The 19,293-nt window shown below is 36.2% G+C and overlaps 1 protein-coding gene across 1 annotated transcript; it reads right to left on the bottom strand.

The window, feature by feature from the left end:
• Positions 1–1,426: 1,426 nt before the first annotated feature.
• Positions 1,427–19,000, bottom strand: ANXA1 (annexin A1). Its single transcript, XM_016206676.2, has 13 exons — positions 18,791–19,000; positions 12,871–12,950; positions 12,667–12,775; positions 12,060–12,154; positions 10,280–10,393; positions 9,804–9,894; positions 8,207–8,286; positions 7,956–8,012; positions 6,320–6,413; positions 5,345–5,440; positions 4,156–4,214; positions 2,684–2,806; positions 1,427–1,776 (listed from the first exon to the last, which is right to left on the bottom strand). Exons 2-13 carry the CDS (start codon positions 12,934–12,936, stop codon positions 1,720–1,722), a joined length of 1,041 nt encoding a protein of 346 aa, XP_016062162.2. The 5' UTR covers positions 12,937–12,950; positions 18,791–19,000; the 3' UTR covers positions 1,427–1,719.
• Between the last annotated feature and the right edge of the window lie 293 nt (positions 19,001–19,293).

Here is a 19,293-nt window from a genome sequence, read left to right as displayed (position 1 = left end):
ACCCTGAACCTGTCTCCAAGGCCCCCTTCTCTCTCTGACTTCTCTGAGCCAGAGCAGCCCACCCTAGGCTCTCCTGTAGCTGCTTCTATATCCTTCCTTATTTCACCGTCCTAAATATATTTTTGCTGTGGCCAATACATTCTTACTTACTTTGCTACGCTTTGTCTCTTGATTCAAATCTTTCCTTCAAGAAGACAAGAACCAAGATCTCGTCATCTCCCCAGTAACAGTAGTAACAGTAATAGTATTATACTGATTAAAACTATAGCTTAGAAAAGGTAATTAATATGTTCAGGGTCACTTAGTAAGTAGTGGAGGCTTGATTAGAACTCAGATCTCCTTGGCTCCCAAGTCACTTCCCTTTGTACCACTCTGTTCCCATATTATAATCAACCCTTAGCAAATATTCACAAATGTCTTTTCTTCTTCCTTTTTTTTGCTAGCAGTATTCCATGACTTCCACAAAGAAAAAAGTCATAAGTCTCAACCCTCATTTACTGAGTGTGATCTTTTGAACCATGATGTAGGTATGCCAATAAATTGAACAAATGGTGCTAGAGCAATTGGACACCCATAAGCCAAAAACAATAACAAAAGAATCTTGACCTCAGCCTCACACTTTACACAAAGATTTAGTACAAAATGGATTACCAAGTTAAATTTAAAATGGAAAACTATAAAATTACTAAGGGAAAAAAACAGAAGAAAAATTTTAGCACCGAAGTTTAAATAAAGATTCTGTAGATGTGACACCAAAAGCACAATCAATAAAAGGAAAAAAATTGAAAACTTGGACCTCATTAAAATTTAAGATGTTCACTGTGAAGGAGACTCTTTCAAGAAAATAAAAAGACAAGCTACATACTGAGAGAAAATTTTGAAAACCACATTTGGCAAAGCACTAGTATCTAGACTATATAAAGAATTCTCAAAATTCAACAATAAAAAAAAATAAACAATGCCAAAATACAAAATAGTGATAATACCAAATGCTGATAACATTGTGGAGAAACTGGATCACTTGTATGTTTATTGTGAAAAAGTAAAATGGTATAGCCACTCTGGAAAACAGTTTCACATTTTCTTAGAAAACTAAACATGCAACTGTCATTTTTTTAAAGTGAGGCATTTTTATTGCTGTTGGCATTTTATCTTTATACCTATTCACAAGATACAGCAGAATGTCCAGTTATTACCATGTTTATGCAATAAATCCATTATTAGAAACACTCTCAACAATCTGTATCAAGATGATAAAATGAAAGGAGTCTACTTTCTAATTCTGTATTTTCTTTAATTTAATATGTAACATCTATTTCATTAAACACTTACATTTAGGATTCAGGCTCTTGTCCCCTGATATCAAATTAAACCACTGCATTACAGACAGAAGAAAATCAGAACAGAAGAACCAATAACACACCAATTGTCCTGTAAAATCATTTTATTTTCTGTTAATAAACAATTTTCTCAGGTAATGTTACCAGAACAACCTGTTTATGGGGTTTTACAGTTTGAAGTAAATATATATTTTTAAAAACTTATCTCTATTATACAGAGTGGTGATATAAAAATGATTTATAGGCTATAGTTTTCAGAAAGCAGTTAGCTAGGCTAATCCTGCTAAAGAAACTTTCCTATTTAAATCTATAATATGGCATGAAAAGATATGATTAAAAAATCTTCTGATAAAAAAGCTTGAGATCATCAAAGGAATGTTTACTGTCCTCCACAGAGAGCCACCAGGATTTTTTCATAATCTCCTTTGGTTTCATCCTGTTGATGAAAAAATAGAGTATGCTTAATGTTACCTGAAACCATAATCAATATATTTTCAAATTATAATTATAGTCTTAGTTGACTTACGAGTTGTAGAACATACATCACAGTACATCAATTATCTAAGATCTTTGATAAGAATATTACTTATTTAATTAAATAATATAATTCATATAGCAGTTAACTGATATTTGTTAATTAATTATTATATAAAAGCAGTACCTGTCAAGATTCAGATTGTAAACCTCTCTGAAATAACTATGTTGTGTATTAGAGCTATTTTCCAAGAATAAGATGTCACACATAATTGAGTAAATATAACACATTACCACTTCAGATCCTCTTGAGGACTATCTGACTCACTCATCAGAGAAAGTTACAAGCTTGTGATTTTCTCAATATAGTTATTCATTATAAGTAAAAAATTCAATTTAAGTGGTCACCTATCTTTCAATAACTTTAAAACCCTTGACTTGTCTTTATTTTTATTCATTAATATCATAATGAGATCCCATGAACATGCATTTTATATATTTTATATATGACAGGAAAAACTTAGAATAATAAGTTTCTAACCCTCTGATTAACTAAAGTAATTATACCTCCCTACTTGCAAAATAAATCATTATTATCTCCCTACTAAAAAATACTTTGGTTGCTAAATTTATGTCTGGGAAACTAAATGTTCTATGAATGCTGAAAATTTTGAGTATTTTTTCAGTACAAAGCTCACTAGCAGATTTTACCAGTGAAAGTTAAATTTACTTATAAATTTTATATCCTAATATAACAAATTAATCTTACGTATGAAATTTACAGATATAGTAAGTCAGCCTTTCTCTTTAAAGAAGTTGCAACAAGCATTATCATTTGTGGGGGCAGCATTATGAAAATCACAACATACCAGGATGGCCTGGCAGAGAGGGACACCGTACAACTTCTGATAGCAGGCTTTGATGTCGTTCATGTCGATCTCAGAACGGGAGACCATGACCCTGGTCAGGATCTTGTGACGCGTTCCAGCACCCTGTCCAAAACAAGCGAGGGTTGGCTCTCAGTCAGCGCACGCTCTTAATGAAGCAGGATATGGGTTTGAACGTGAAGCTCTTTTGTTCACCCAGATAGTTTCTATAGCGAAACTATCTCTGCACTAAAATACACACACACACATTTTACACAAGTGATAAAATGACAAGACCCCAGTTGCTGCATCAGCAGTATGTTAAGAGCTTTTACAACCTTCTAATTGGCCTTCCACCATCCAGTTTTTCCTTTCTCTAAACTATTCAGTAATTACATATAAAGTGAACCGTCTAAATGGCAAATCTGATCATCTAATTCATCTATTTAAAATCCTTCAATGGTCTTCTTTTTCTTTTAGGATGAAACCAGCCATTTTATCTGGGCTCGCAATGCCCTGCCTAATTCTACCACCTCTTCTTCCGCTGCTGCACCATCACTAATTGTATTTCTTACCTGGAGAGGGTAATGCTACCTCCTCCTTCGGGACCAACCTTACTTTACCCCTCCATCTCTTCCACCCCTCCCCTCGTCTGGCTAATTCCTGTTCACTGTCACGTCTTAGCTGAGAACAAGGCTACACTGACATCCAAAGTCTGGGTACAGGCCTCTCCTGCTCTCCTACACTAGGCATTCCTCATCACCCATGAGCCTGCCCCCTAAACCAGTCGCTGAGCAGACGCGGGCTCAGGGCCCGCACAGCCTGAACACAGTGGCGCGCCCACCGTTTCATAAGCACTCTTCCCTGTTAGTTGAACGCTTAGGTCTCTCTCTCTAAAGCCTTCCTTATTTTGGAGTGGCTAAAGACAACTTCATAAGTCTTCACAGTACATAACATGATGTAAGCAGGAGGAGAAAGTTAAAGTGGCTTAAGTGTATCTCAATCCATCTTAATAACACCTTCTACTTCAGGAATCTTAGCTCAACATTTTAAAAGCTTGGAATGGCATATTAATCCATGGCACAGAACACAGAACAATAAAAAACAAATGAGACTTAGAAAGGGAGAGGTTGTAAAACTCACAACCTTAGCAGACGTAGCTTACTAAAATCATACATTAAAAGCGAAATTAGATCACCCTTCCTGTGCTTGTGCTGACTCAGGCTTTATGCAAATCACGAGTAACCCATAAATTATCTACAAGCTCACCTTACTGTTTTACCTATAAAAAATACAACAAATCTAACCATTTTATTCTAATAAGGAAGAATATTACCTCTTGCATTGGATGGAACACCGGTTCTCTTTAATGGGAAAATATTAAAATATGTGTGATTTTCAAACAATCTGAAGTTTTATGTTCTCTCCACTAGCAGTAATTCCCCCCTAAGCAAATCACATAAATAGAATCTTACCTTCATGGCCTGATGAAGCCTCTCAGCAAAGAACATTGGTTTGTTCGTGGCGCACTTCACTGCAAGAGAGGCACATTTTAGCTGGCGTATTTACCACAAAAGAAGGTGCAATGAAAGAAATCGGAGATACAGAACTTTGCAAGCAAGGCTCCAGTCACCCGTTTCTCACCACCTTCTCAGTATGGGATATTTGGCTAATGAGAAGCTATTCTCTAGATGTTGGTTTTGAGTAGTCTTTCTCCTGACACCATCACCTCTTTCCTATTATCTTAAAGACAAACAATAGCAGCTTCTATAGTTCATACTATCCCGAGTATGCTCTTCTTGAAAATAGGGAAACCAGTTGGTGTTCACGGCCATACTGTCACATGATACATACTTTTTTCATGTCATAATAAGAAAAAACTTTTTAAGTGGTAAAGGATAGGCTTTAAGAGGCAGCTGTGAAATAAAACACTAACAGATGTGTCAGTTAGTAAGGTTCTCTAGTTTGCTACTCAAGGTGTGATTCGTGGACCAAAAGCATTGGCAGCAATTGGGAGCCTGATAGAAATGCAGAATCCCAGGCCCCACACCAGACCTAGTGAAATCAGAGTCTGCATTTTAACAAAATTTCCAGGGGACTTATCTTGTGCCCATTAATGTTTGAGAAGCAGTGCTTTAGAATTCAGGTTCCCAGTCCTAACTGATCATCTGAATAGCATAAGAGACCTTTAACATGTTTTTCTTTAAAGACATTGTCAGAAGCTACCAGAGAACTAGTGAATCAAAATCTCTGGACTTGCCTAAGATTATTCAATTAGCAAGTGACAGACCAGGATTTGAATCTGTATCGAATTCTAAATCTCATGTTCTTAATGACCATTCTGACTTGACTTTTTGCTATGTCCAGTCTGGTACATCGCTTGGCATAAGTAGGGGGCTCAGCGAGTATTTTCCACCTGCCTATCTTTTTTTTTTTTTTAAATAGGAGGATGATATCTGTTATTATGAAGAAGGCCATTGTATACATTTCGCTAAATACACATTGCCATTATCTTACATGCTGCCTCTATCTGAAGCATAGATGAACTATATCTGAGTTGTTTTGTTTTTGGTTTTGTTATATATATATATTTTTTTAATTATGGGACAGCAATGATAATGTAAATTTAATTTAGCAATTTCTTCTCCCTCCAGGACTACATACCAATAGTTGTTAAGCATTTCTCGATGTCGCCTTTCAGCTCCAGGTCCAGGACTTTGTTCATATCGTGCTGACTGTACTTGGTGTACTTCTGAAACACTGAATATTACAACAGTTAAACTAAGAGATGTAGAAAGCATCCTCTACTTTAGCAAACTTGAGCAAAATCAGGGCAACTGACTCAAAGCACTCCTCAGGATAACTGAACTTCAAAACACATATTTTAAAGCTAATTACTCAACTGAGCATATTTTGGATATTTCAACTTCCCTTAGGAATGTAACTCCCATGGCCATTTTGGTGTTCTTGTATACTTTCGGGCAACTTTTGCAAGTGTTGACATTTATTAGAAATGACATATGACTGACAATCATAACACTTGCTGTGTCAGAGCTAAGTGCCATAGCGAATGGATCTTCCCTTATATAAAAATCTGTGCAATAAGTTTCACTTAATTTTAGCATTAGAAATCAGTGTGCTATGATCGGATAATGAATGTGAGGTAATCATCATGACTTTCCATTTGCAGTGGCTTCCAGCAGGTTCAGAGCTAAACCTTATGCTCAAGGCAAGAACTCCTTCCGGTTTTCGTTTCTGGGGCACCTAAATACACTTTTTTTGCACTTAGTCCTGAGTTTTTTGTTTTTCCTTATTGTAATTTCCTTTGTTCTGCTGTATGTGTATATTTGGTTACATCTGTTCCAAATATTTGGGGGGAATAGAAAGAGTAAAAATAACAAATCATGGTCTACATGCCAAAGTCACAAAAGCTGTTTCAAATGCTATGAAATGATCACTATACCAAGTTGAACAAATGCACAAAGATCACTAAGGGGTCAGGAGCACTATACAACATTCATTTGGTGTAGGAGTGATGTTGCTGATTAAGACTTTTCTCTTTCCTTTCTCTTTTTTGTCCTCAAAAAAAATTTTGCATCTTCTATAAACAAGTTGTAAGAGACATTTTTTTCTTCTTACCTCTGCGAAGATGGGGATAGCTTCTGCTGGTAAGAATGGTAATGAACACGTTCACATCTGTCCCTTTTCTCTTTTCTCCTGCTTCATACAATGCCTGTCAAGAAACACAAAAATGAACACATGACCATTTACTGATTTGATATCTGCACAAGAATGTTAGATCTCCTCAAAGATTTTCTAGGCAGCAGCTTTGTATCCAATAGGATCAGAGTAGACAATGCTAAGACTGAGAGTATCTTCCACAGAATCTCTCAAGGGCCTTGCAAATATTAGAGGCTGAATATATGTTTGAAGAAGAAATGTTGGATGAATTAAATTGCTTTAAGATTACATTCTATATTAAGACAACTCCAAGGACCTCTCTAAATTGTCTTTCTACTTTTACTTGTTCAAAGTAATTATTAGTAAATGGTACTAATAAATCAATAATTCAACCATAACCTAGATCTTGAATTTTGATGTTAGAATTTCTAGATTCAGATTTTGACTCTGCAACTTAACAACTCTGTACTCTTAGACAAATAATTTAGCCTTATTAAAGTACATAATTTCCTGTTTTATAAATGAAAAAGATAATCCCCACCTTATTGTCACAAATTGCTCTGTTAACTTTGAAATCTTAATTACCATCCTCCTCTTGGGTCATACTAACCCAAGTAGCTGCTATAAATATAAATCTAAGAGCTCTGATAGTCTTAAAATGGAAAGCACATTCAAAAATGTCACAAGCAAATAAGAATAATTTTTAAATTATGGGCAATTATTTGAATACTAATTTTGTTCTTTGGTATGCTTGCACAATTTCTATTAAAATGGTCAAACTTCCAGTGGACATAAGAAGCTATTTTGGACTTTTCAGGCAAACAGATCTGATATGTATGCATCTTTTCAGCAAAAAGTTAATGAATGCCTATTATGTACAAGATAATGTACTGTTGCAATGAACAGAGTGGGGGTAGAATCTGCATTTCTATTCTTACTGATTCACTGTGATGAATTTATAGAGACAATGCTATCCCAAGAGGAAAGCATATGCAAATAATAATCTTTACTTTTTTAACAGAAATTCCAGGTCCTAAAATGGCACCTTTTTCTAATGTTGCCAATGGATTGGCATATTATAACCAGCAGCCTCAATGATGCTATATATAAGAATATATTTGAAAGTATATAAATATGTTATTATAATTGTTTTATAATTATAATATTTTTATAATATAAACATATCTATAAACCATTCCAAAATTCACTGTTAAAAGAATGCTATATGTGCTTCCTCCTTCCACTTCACTTAATAAAAAATTACTTCCCTTTCTTATGCCTGGTAAAATTTTTTAAAAATCCACTTTCTCAACATAACAGTTCTTGAGAATAACACGTAAAATTCTCATTGTTTTCCTTCAATCCTCTCTAGCTTTATGAATGATGAGATCTACTGAAAACACCAAGACCACCTATCTTTGTCTTGGGCTGCTCAAGTATAGAACAGTGCGCACCACTCAGGGGATGAACATTAGGTGCCCTTGGCCTCTCGAAGCATCTTAGACTTGCTTCCATGTGGAGGTCATCCAGTGGTAACCTCACCTGAGGCAGGAACTGTCTGAGGTAGAAAGGTGACTCTAGGGGCATTGCTTACCCTGGCATCTGAATCAGCCATGTCCTCATTTAAGGAAAAATCCTCAGCTCGGTCACCCTGAAAAAAAAATCCCATTCTCTCAGTAAATTGTTTTCTAGCATGTAATCACAAGATTCACTTAATTCCCTTAAAATCCAGTAAATAATATTCTTTGAGAAAAAGAGTCAACTGCTCAATTCTAGAGCGAGATGAAATCTAAACTTTTACTCTCCATAAATGAAGAGGCATTTCCTGAACCACTTGAGTTATACCTTAATCAGAGCGAACAGAGCCTTCCGATAATCTCCAGAGGTATCTGTGCTGATGTCTTTCGCCAGATCTCTCTTCAATTCTGAAAAATGAGAGAAGTATATTTGCAGTAAATTAATGATGAATAATGGTGATAATTATATCAGACATTTCTATATTGGCTTAAAATTTGCAATGCCAAATGTTCAATGACTTATGGAATGCATTCAAAGTATTATCTTTTTAAAATAAAAATAGAGATATTGAAGCAAGTAAAACTCTGGATCATCAAATTTACCTCTTCTGGGCAATGAAAGCCATTTAGATGACACTGTGAATGAAAACCTCCAAGTCACAGAGCTTTTGCTAATATGAATTGCATAAGTACTAAATAATTAATTCTGAAATAAATGTGCCAGAATTTAAGAAATGTGATGAATAGAATAATTATTTAAAAGAATAAACCAGAGGTACTTGCCTGAACAGATTATTTATTTACTTTAAAAATTATAAATATATATAATATAGTTTAATTATATATGTATATACATAGATAGATTTAAAATATTTATTTGTGTAAACACCCGTACTTGACTATGTAAAATAATGCTGTATTAGGAAAAAATTAACTGAATTTATAATTAACTAGAAGATGGGGCAATTTAATAAGCCATCATTGGATTATGTCTTGGGTATAATGGGGGAAATATGGATATTTCCCTTTGTAAACTATGTTTTATTGAATAAAAAAACTAAAAATAATGCTCCTCTTATTATCACTCCTAAATGGATCTAAGATATTGGTAATGAAATAAATGTAGAAAATAAGGGTGAAAGCTTCCATATTCTGATTCTTTTATTAAATTGCTCTGAAAATATGCAAGGGCTGGTGTATTCTCTCTGCTTGAGATAAAAATCAAGCAGAAAGATTCCCCCTATGGTGCCACGTACTGGCCTGGGAAACTAGAAAAGGAAAACAGTAAAAGACCCTGCACTTTTCAGACCCGGTTACAGCTACCCTCTTTACAGCGTTGAGCGTATCATTTAAATGAGATGTTTCACTGAATAGATAAAATGAGCCGTGGCTGGTCTTTCATCCTTATGGATCCAACTAGAGATAAAAAGTGAATCATTGATGTGCATAATAGTAAAAGTTTCCATTGCAAGATTATAAGCACCTAGCTCTTTACCCTTCCAAGGACAAATGGAGAATATTTTCTTTGGAGATTTTATTTACTTTTGTTATCTTTTCAAAATAAAAATTAAAAAAAAAACAACAGAATATTTTAATAAAATAAATTTCAGAATAATAGAAAATTTTTTTAGAAAATTCTCTGAATTCAATGCTTTGAATTGACTTTTCCATTACAATACTATGTGGCCATTTGTCTTAGGGGGACATTCTTGTTAAACATTGTCTCCCTTCAGCACCCTAGCAACTTGAATGCTATCACGCTACACTGTGTGCTTACGGTAGACATGTGAAACAATAAAGAAATATCGTAGTATGTCAAGTTTCCAAAGTCCCCCGTAATTAACATCCACATTCAATTTTAAGGAAAGTATATCACATTTCCTTTTCCAACTAAGGCCCTTGGACTGCTGGACATTAAAACTTACCCTCTGTATAGACTCTGTTAATTTCTCTGATTTCTCTGTTAGTTCTTGATGCCAAAATTTCATTCAGAGTGTCTTCATCCGTTCCCAGGCCCTGAATTGAAGAGAAGATATGTAGGAAAATCTTCATTCCAGAAGATTTGTGTCCCCAAATCTGTTTGAATCTGTCATTTAGTAACTTTCCCACAATATTTAATAATTATAATTAGCTCTATCTAGTATAGGAACAAAATGGCTTTTAAACCAATATTTTGTACACAGATATAAAGAGTGAGACATATGACTGATATAGTAACATGTTGAGAGTGGAAATAACACAGCTATTAATGCTAACATTAATTAATGAATTAATTCATGCACTTTATTCCCACTAACTGGTAGGCCCTGCACTACATGCTGAGGATACAACAGGGGGCATAAGTAGACTTGACCGACACATTCTTTTCAGGAGAGGAGTTTTTCTTAAACCGGTTCCTCACCTTCATGGCAGCACGAAGTTCATCAGCATCCAGCTGGGCTGGCGTTTTCAACAGAGCCAAAGCAACTTCTTCCAGGTGGCCGGTCAGGGCTTTCCGCAGAGCTTCATCCAAGGGCTGTGACACAGAGATTGGAATCAGGCTTTATAACAAGGAGCAGGTTAGGTTCCACAGCAGTGTAGGGCTACCTGGACTGTAGGTAACCTTCCTGCTCGTTCCTAAACTCGACCATCCTTAGAGCTCCTCCCTGCGCATCCAAAACGTGCAGGATATTTAGAATGTTGTCTTAATCTTTTAGGGTGATTAGAATGACATTTTATTGCATGCCTTGATAACTCCTTTTTAAAATTTTTATTTATTTATTTTTTTAGCTGTGAGGTTATTTTTTATTGAATTCATTGGGGTAACATTGGTTAATAACAATTATATAGGTTTCAGGTGTACAATTCTATAACACATCATCTGTACATTGTATCGTGTGTTCAGCACCTCAAGTCAAGTGTCCTTCCATCCCCATTTATCCCCCATAAAACAGGGTTCCCAATCTTTTATGTGGGCGAGAAGCCACAAAGCTCAAAACATAAGGTTGTGTATTAACAGAAACTGCAGTAAGAACACTTAAAAAATACCTAATGTATTAATAATTTTTCCAAATTTGAGGTTTGCACTTCTCAAAGAAGCACTATAATCAGACATTGACATGTAGTTTTCTAAATGCATTCCTTAGAAAACACTACCCCGATTTGGTATAAAAAATATAAAGCTTACTTTTAAAGTAGTGTGGATGAAAAAAGGGCCACATACTAAACCTGATAAGCTCAGCAGAGGCCTGAAAGGAGGGCCCTGCAAACCTCGAGACAGAAAGTAACCACATAGGATAATATGAACATAAAAATTCCTCACGAAAAGTGGGTGATGGCAGGCAGTCAGGTACGAGGCCTGGAGCTTCCTTGACAAAGGTCAATCTTGACCTCAAGTGAGCCTGTATGATGTCTTTTTGCATCTAAAATGTCCGAGTGATCTCCTTTATCTCCTTTTCCTGACCCCTCAGGGCACAGCCCCGACCACCTGCAGAGCGGCTGCAGCAACCAGAGCCCTGGGTGGCAGAACCCCTCACTGCTCCCTGCATCCCCACACGCCATCTCCAGGCGCTGCGAAAGGTCACTCCGATCCGGCACCCACCCAGGAAAAGAAGTATGTCTCCTCAGTTTATTTTTCATCCAATCCCAAAGATTCCCCTATTTTGCTTTCTCCTGCCCCCTTAATCTAAAAATAATAAATTTCATGAGACAATCCTTATGCCTCCTCCTTTGATTCTAATGTATAAAATAAGCTGCAAAACTGTTGGGATTTTGCTTCCTGCTAGTTGTTAGTTTGGATCAAATAAAGTCATAAAAATTCTCTATAGGTTTGGATGTTTCTTAGGTGGATAATATAATTGTATGTATAAACTTTACATTTAGGCATTAACTCAGCTTAAATTTTAGCAGGAGACACATTTCAATCAGTACATATTCCTTACTGCCGACAGTAATCTTGAAATTAAAGACTTGTCTCCAATGCAGAACACCACATCTGCAAAGAACCTACACCGATATGAAACCAGTAAACTTGCTGGCATTGATTTGATTGCAATCAAGTAGATAAATACCGCAATTCCAGCTGGAGTTGTAATGGGAAAGCAGTGCTAGACACTGAAAGAACTAGGTAACTGTGCTCCAAAATCCATGTTTAACACAAATGAAACTGAAATTAAATATCTAAATGTACCACTCCAACTCACCTTTCCTTTTTCCTGGAGATAGGCAGCTTTGATCTGCTGACGCTGTGCATTGGTTCTCTTAGTTAGAATGTCAATGATGGTTGCTTCATCCACACCTGGAAATAAAGGGCGGCTTGCCTTTTAAAATCAATTTTGTTCCTCATCAATAACTAACATTAAATGATTCATTATCAAGATGCTCCAAATGAGTTCTTAACAAACTAAGAAATACGAATTATATAGATGCAACACCATATATCAAAGGAAGTGCTTCAGCCAACACTACTCATTTGAATGAGAAAGGGAGAGGAAATTCTCCCTCCCCTCAGTGTTAGGGTTTGATCTTAGTTCAAACCCTAAATGTGAGCAGAGGTGTTGGTTTCAGTGTTGAGTTTATGCTAGAAATGAGCAGATAAGGATATCTGTCTGTTGTGGCAGCAGAGATATTACAGATTTAACCAACTTTTTTTCAGTGATAAGAAAGGAAATATAGCTTCATTTGATAAAGAAATCTTTTTATCTTCAAAATGAAACAGACTTCCCACTGCACATATCAGTTTTTCACTAGTCATTCAAACAGCCACTCTGCAATGTGCAGGAGGGGACCGTTCGGGGAAGGCTTAGTTACCTTTAACTGTGATTGCTTTATGCAAGGCAGCAACATCAGAGGATGGGTTGAAGCTGGGGTAGGGGCTCACTGCTGACCCAGGGCCACCTTTGGATCCTTTCACAGTGTTCTGTGTATGAGAGAGAGAAAAAATTAATATCTATTCATTCATACTAGTTTCTCTTTTAATATTTAACTAAGTTATTTTATTGTCACTTGACTTACGATGTATTCCTGCTCTTCATTGTCAATAAACCAGGCCTGCTTGAGGAATTCTGATACCATTGCCATTTTTAAAGAAGTTTCTGGAAAGAAAATAAATACATGCTTTTACAAACCACAAATCCACCACACATAATACGTCACTCCATTCCTTTACATACACAAGATATAGAGTAGCCTTGACTTGACTTACCAGGATATTACTCTTAGACACATAATAAAATGCTAGATGTAAGTATTTTAAAAGAAGAGTCTTACCCTTGAATAGAAACCCAAAGCCTCCACTCAGAAATTTGGCTCTTTCTTGACTTACTCAGTCTTAAATTTTAGGGAGCAGATGACTACTACAAGCATACAAGCTGAGGAGAGGAGCTGGGGATTCACTTCATTGCTTTAAACTTGCAGACCACTCACTATACGCCAAGCACTGGGGTGCAAAAAACATCAAAACATCATCCCCTGCCTCAGTGAACTTAAAGTTTGTGTGTGCTCTCAGTGGGAAAACACAAGAGCTAAGGAAATTTTTTAGAGGAGGTGCCGGCTGATCTGAGCCTCTTGAAATGAGTTGAGATTAATCTGGCAGCAAAATTAAAGAGAACAAAACAGAGACACTGGTCCTACTTGGGGAGTTGAAAGAATTTTACTGGAACAAGAAAGGTTGACAGAAGCTTCAGCAAATGAGTTGAAATGTATCCCTAAAGCTTTGGGAAATGTATCCCTAAAGCTAATGGGTTTTTAAAAAGAAAGCAATATGATTCCACCTATATGTCAAAAAGATTACTCATCCTCTACTGTAGAGAACGGCTAAGAGACGGGCAAGATGGAAGATTCGAGATCGTTTAATAGGCCATTAGAGAATTTATGGATCCACCACAGCTTGAACAAAAAGAGTACAATATTTACATTTACAAGGTAAAACACTCTGTGGTGATCTACAGGAGTTGATTTAGACTTAAAATTCTATCCATTAAAAGATATTCAGGTGTTGTTTCTCCCCCAAATAATTCAGTATCTTTTTCCATTCCTTGATATAAAATTATTTGAGCACATGGAGCGCTCCCATTCCTTCCTACTTGAGCTGTTCAACTACTAGGCCTACATGTTTTCCCACCCAACACAAAGACCTGGGAAATGGATTGTTTTCTACCAGGTGCTTTGCTCTAACAGGAAGCATAGGGTGAAATTGCAACATGACTGGAAACTATCTTAAGGGCAATGTTTTGAATTGCTATCATGGGTCAGCAGTGTTTTTATGTAATCATCCATGAATATTTTGGAAACCCAAAGTGTATTAACAACTGATGTATTCTCTGTGTTATCCACAGAAGCCACCAATGAGCCTTTCTGTCTGGGGATGTGTTTTTAGGAGCTTGTGCTCAAGGTATAAGCAGGTATCTCTCCATACCCTTTTGTTTATCCCTCTGGAGACTGCTCTCATAAATACTTGTGAGGGAGACTGGAAGGGTAATCTAGGCCACTGTAAATTCTTGATGTGAAGCTAAATGACTCATGAGGAGTTAAACCCGTAACCTGACTCCTTAACAGCATGTCCAGACAAAATATTTCAATGCACACCTGCTGAAAAATAACCACAGTTCCAAGTAATGAGATTAAATACATGAGGGAAATAATATCCAAAGCAGAAACTATCTCCACTTAATTATTATGGGATTGTCCAAATGACTATTCTGTCATCTGGGAGAAGAAACAATATGTTGTGCACTTGTTTAATTTCTCCCCACTCCCCACTCAGCAATTGGTCAATTTGAAGTGGTTTCCTAAGGTAAAGTCATGTTGTACAATTGTGCACAAGGTTGGAGTTCCTGTTGCAGGCACAACCTGGTGCAATTGTGGTTGGCATGCAGAGAATTTCACTTTCCTATTGCTTAATAGGCACATTCAAAACATCTCGCTACTTCTGGCAAGGCTTCAGGTATTTGAAGTTTCCACTTTTATCATCTCATCCATGTCTTTCATAAAGTAGAATCCTCAAAATGCTTGATGTGATCACTCATCAATCTTCAAAAAAAAGTAACTATCTGAAGTTACAGAAACACGATTGAATATTTCCACTTTTTTCAATTAGTAAATAAAAACTTTAGGAGAGATCAAAGATTAAAGATGTTGTCAAATATAATTTAAAAGTGAGACTCACAACTTCAAAATGAATTTTATGAAAACTTTCCCATGCTTCAGTCACTTTTTTTCCTTTCTAAAAAAATCTTCACATAACACTCATCATTTTCTTAAAACATAAACTTGAGAAAGTATAAGAAAATGTTATTGCTCTATTAATTACATAACAAAATAAAAAATAAAGGAGTTGAATAATTTATTTGACAAAACAGTGTCGACGGAAGAGACAGCTTTGTAACACATCCTGAGTTCCTAGATTTTTGGCCCGAAGTAATTTGGATGGCCTGGAAAAGAAGCTGCCTGAATAGGACCCCTCGCAGGAAAGCAGTTAGAGGAAAAGGGAACCCCAACCAAGCCAAATTAGATCCACCAGCTCTGAACAAAGCTTAAAGAAATGAGGATTTTGCCAAGATGTCCGAAATTGCTCTAAAGGAATCTTAGGAATTGTCATGTACTGCTAATTAAGCAAAGACAACTGCGTGTTTAAACAAAAATTCTTAGCAGTTGCAACACGCCTTACAAATTCCACAGCAAAAATATTTAGCCAACCATTCTGCCTGTTCACTCCTTAACATTATCTCACTTGGAGATGAAGTTGGCCACTTATACATAGGCTGACCATGGAAATTAACAATATTCCAGAGTTTTTCTGCTTAATGATTTGTTTCTGATCATGCACTGCCTACCAATCTCATTTATCTGTGGGTATATGTATAACTTTCTAGAGATTAACATTTTTTATATACTCATGTGTCAAAAGAGAGCTCTCTTCATCTCATTCAGCAAAAAATTAAAGAAGGTAAGTATGCACAAAAACTATGCCCAAGATGTTAGAGGCATCCATGCTTACTAAATGTAAGAAAAAGGTATTCCAGAAATGGTACATTAGCAATTGCATCAACTAGACAGTTTGAGAACACTGGGCTTGTAAGCATTAAAGTTCATTTCCTGATTTTTAAAAATTGCACTATGGTTGTATCATTTTTAATTTATACAGGAAGAAGTATTTAGAGGCATAAGGACATCGTATCTGCAGTGTTCTCTCAAATGTTACAGAAAAAATAACTATATAGAGAGGGTAAAAGGAGGAAGGGGAAGACTTAATAACAAAGCAAATATGGTGAAATGCTAACAGCTGGGTAAAAGTATGTGGTAATTCTGTGCAATATTCTTGCAGCTTTTCCGCAGGTTTGAAATTATTATGAAAGAAAAGCTCAGTTTTTTAAATCTCTATTTCTTTCTCTGTCAACCTAGTGAAAGGTTACTTCCAGAACTGGTGACAGAGGAAGCGAGTTTTGTGGTCTACCATGCTTTCCTGGTGACAAGTTACATGACCAGACTTCTGCAATGATAGCAGCAGCATTAATCTTGGCATCCAACAAGGTCATTGCTGCAGTTTTGTACCTGACAAAACAGTGTCATTTTCCGGCAGTTTTCTAGATAATGGCGGTAAGCGTTAAGGCATATGTAAAGTCATACCTTTTGATTTCAGAATATTGTATATTCTTTTAAACTAGGGAGCAAAGGATCCATGTTATTTCTAATAGTTCACACTTGAGAATCAGATGCATTAAGGGTTAACCTATGGAGACTGTGACAGGCTTCCCCTCAGCCCAAGGGAGTTTATATTTCATTGCTTTGGTTTATGCAGTTTTCTCCTCAAACATAGATTCCGCAAGTCCTTTCACACCCACCTGGGTGAGAGAAGACTATCAGACTGTAGGGTGGCATGGCCAGTGGAGAAGAACTTTATGAAGAGCGGTCTCCTAAATGCTCTGCTTCCAGGCCTCGGGGTAGGGCGTTCCCTTCGCGGGAATGCAGTTTCTCTCCGCCACACCCACAGCCCTTGTCTAACTATTGCTTCTAATTAAGAATCATCATAGGCCTCATTATAACTTCCAGAAAGCCTTTATAAGCTCTATTCATCTGTCCCTCCAATCCCTGGCAAAACACGTGGCATTTAGTACGTTAATAAGCATTATTGAATGAATAAATAGTATATGAGTGTTAATTATTTAGGAGACACATCTATGCTAATTTAGCAAATGTTTCTACCCATAACTATAGAATATAAAAAATAAGAATTGAGGAGTTCTAAGCCTTATTTTGATTCTCTTTAACTGGTTGTATGACCTCAAGAAAACACTTCTCCAGGGGTCTTCAATGGTAAAAATGGGAATGTTGGAATAAACAGTGTCTAAAATGCATGGTAGCTCTGAAGCGCCAAACTTTAACTTCACCTCAAGACGACGGAAGAGGAGAAAATTAGCATAATGAAGGTATTATATAAATTGTGTCTGTTCTGACCTTCCTGATAAAAATCTATCCTGTTTTAAAGGAAGAGGAACTCATTTCCTTCAAAAACTGCTTTTGATTTGTCACTGGAAAGTAATAGGTCCGTTGCTTTAGCTCTGATTTTTAAAATAAGTCATAAATTAACGGGTCTAGAGAGGATTGAAACAACCAGCTCAGCAAGCTGACATCACATACAGAATTCAACCTTTGCAGATCTTTCGATTGAAAAAGTATTTAATAAGCATGAGACTCTAGCTGATTCCTTAATAATGTTAGAAGGGGATATTTTGACAACCTCAGTCAAAAGTTGGAGAGCTGCGAGATGTGGCTGCCACCCAGGGAAGGTGGAAACACACTTCTAGAGAAGAGGCCATTTCAGAATTATGAAACTAGCATTTCGCCACATCTGAATCATTTTGCAATGTGCCTTCCCTGCCAGTCACCAAAACATTCATGCAGGCAGAGGGGAATATTATTTTTTCAAAGTCCATACATAATTTTAGACATAAACAAGGCAAGAAAGAACACACCTTTTTTAATTAGCTAGCATTTGAAAATAGATATTGGGGCACTTAATTTCACATTCAAAATGGGCTAAGAGAAATATCCTTGAAGGAACATTTGTAATGAATCATAGCCAGATAAGATATATAGTTATGAGTAGAAATCTTTTATCCAACATCAGTAAAACTCTACTTGAGATTTGTGTTGTGCTTTTCTAAGGAGTTTTATAACGATTAGTTCATTCAACAATCAAAATGCTATTAAGAAGAATAATTCTTAGACGACTCATCTGGTATTCCCAAGGGGTGATTTATCTACCTGACAACCTCAGAAAATGTTTCCTTTCCGGTAGGTTTTCAGATCAGCGCTTGAAAAGCCTGCTTATGACACAGACTCTACAGGAAATAAGGTGTCCACACCCTTTTTAAGTGACATGATTAATGAGCAGATCCTCTTAGTTGTTTACAGGGCATGAGTAAAAATAACATTAATTTCAAAACGTTAATTACAAAGGGCATGATACCACTATGAAGTCGGAATCTATTTAGTTTTCCTTACAAAAGAAGAAATAAATGATGTCAACCATGCTATCTGGAAAGTTTCCTGAAACCCACCCTGACCTGGCTCCCTCCCTATACGAAACTCCTACATCATGATTTCCATGTGGGGCACACACAGCTCTTGGAAACTCAAACTTGTAGGAAGAAAATACATTCTTTCCTTCTTTTCCATGGTAACTCACCAGCAGTACAAGCCAGTATTAAGCAAACTTAACATTTTCAAAATTATATTTCCTAACTAAGTAAAACAAAACACTACAATTTGTGATTCCCAAAATACAAATCAATACCTAGTGTAATTTTACAGAAAGATTTATCAAAACATATTAAACACAATTTGCCATAAATCCTATAGAAGCAGTGACATGTAACATCATAATGAGAAAGTTTTCAAAATAACCAAAGCTAAAAGAAAATCCAGCACTTACTTTGTTTTCCACCTTCTTCCAAAGAACTAAAGAGAGGTTGTTCTCTGAAAGTTTCACACTAGAGCTGAAGCTTCGGGCTTCTGATTTTATAGAATGTGAAGGGAGACCACACCCAGCAACCAGAAGTTAGTAATTGGCTGCCTTTTGTTTGAAATACATGGCTCAGCCTTGTCCAAAACAAAATGAAACAAGTCTTGCAAAACTACTCACTAAACCAACTCATAGCTGACAGCCCAAAGGAAAAGAAACGGAAGGACAGATTTTTTTTTTTTCCCCTCTTTAGTTTGCACAGTTTTCATCTTTATTTCCAGAGGGAGTGGAATGCAATGTATTTTCTGATACCAAGGAGTGGCACGCGTGTGTGTGTGTGTGTGTGTGTGTGTGTGTGTATTTTAGTTAAACAGGTTTGAAATGCAAAATGTTTAAACTTCAAAACAAAACAGAACCAAAAGTTTTTAAAACTATCTTTCGGTTTGAATCTCAGCTCCATCACTTATTACTAT

Source organism: Miniopterus natalensis, chromosome 12 (genome assembly GCF_054644295.1).
Source record: "Miniopterus natalensis isolate mMinNat1 chromosome 12, mMinNat1.hap1, whole genome shotgun sequence".
Classification (NCBI taxonomy): Eukaryota; Metazoa; Chordata; class Mammalia; order Chiroptera; family Miniopteridae; genus Miniopterus; species Miniopterus natalensis.
This window is presented reverse-complemented; position numbering and strand designations above follow the sequence as displayed.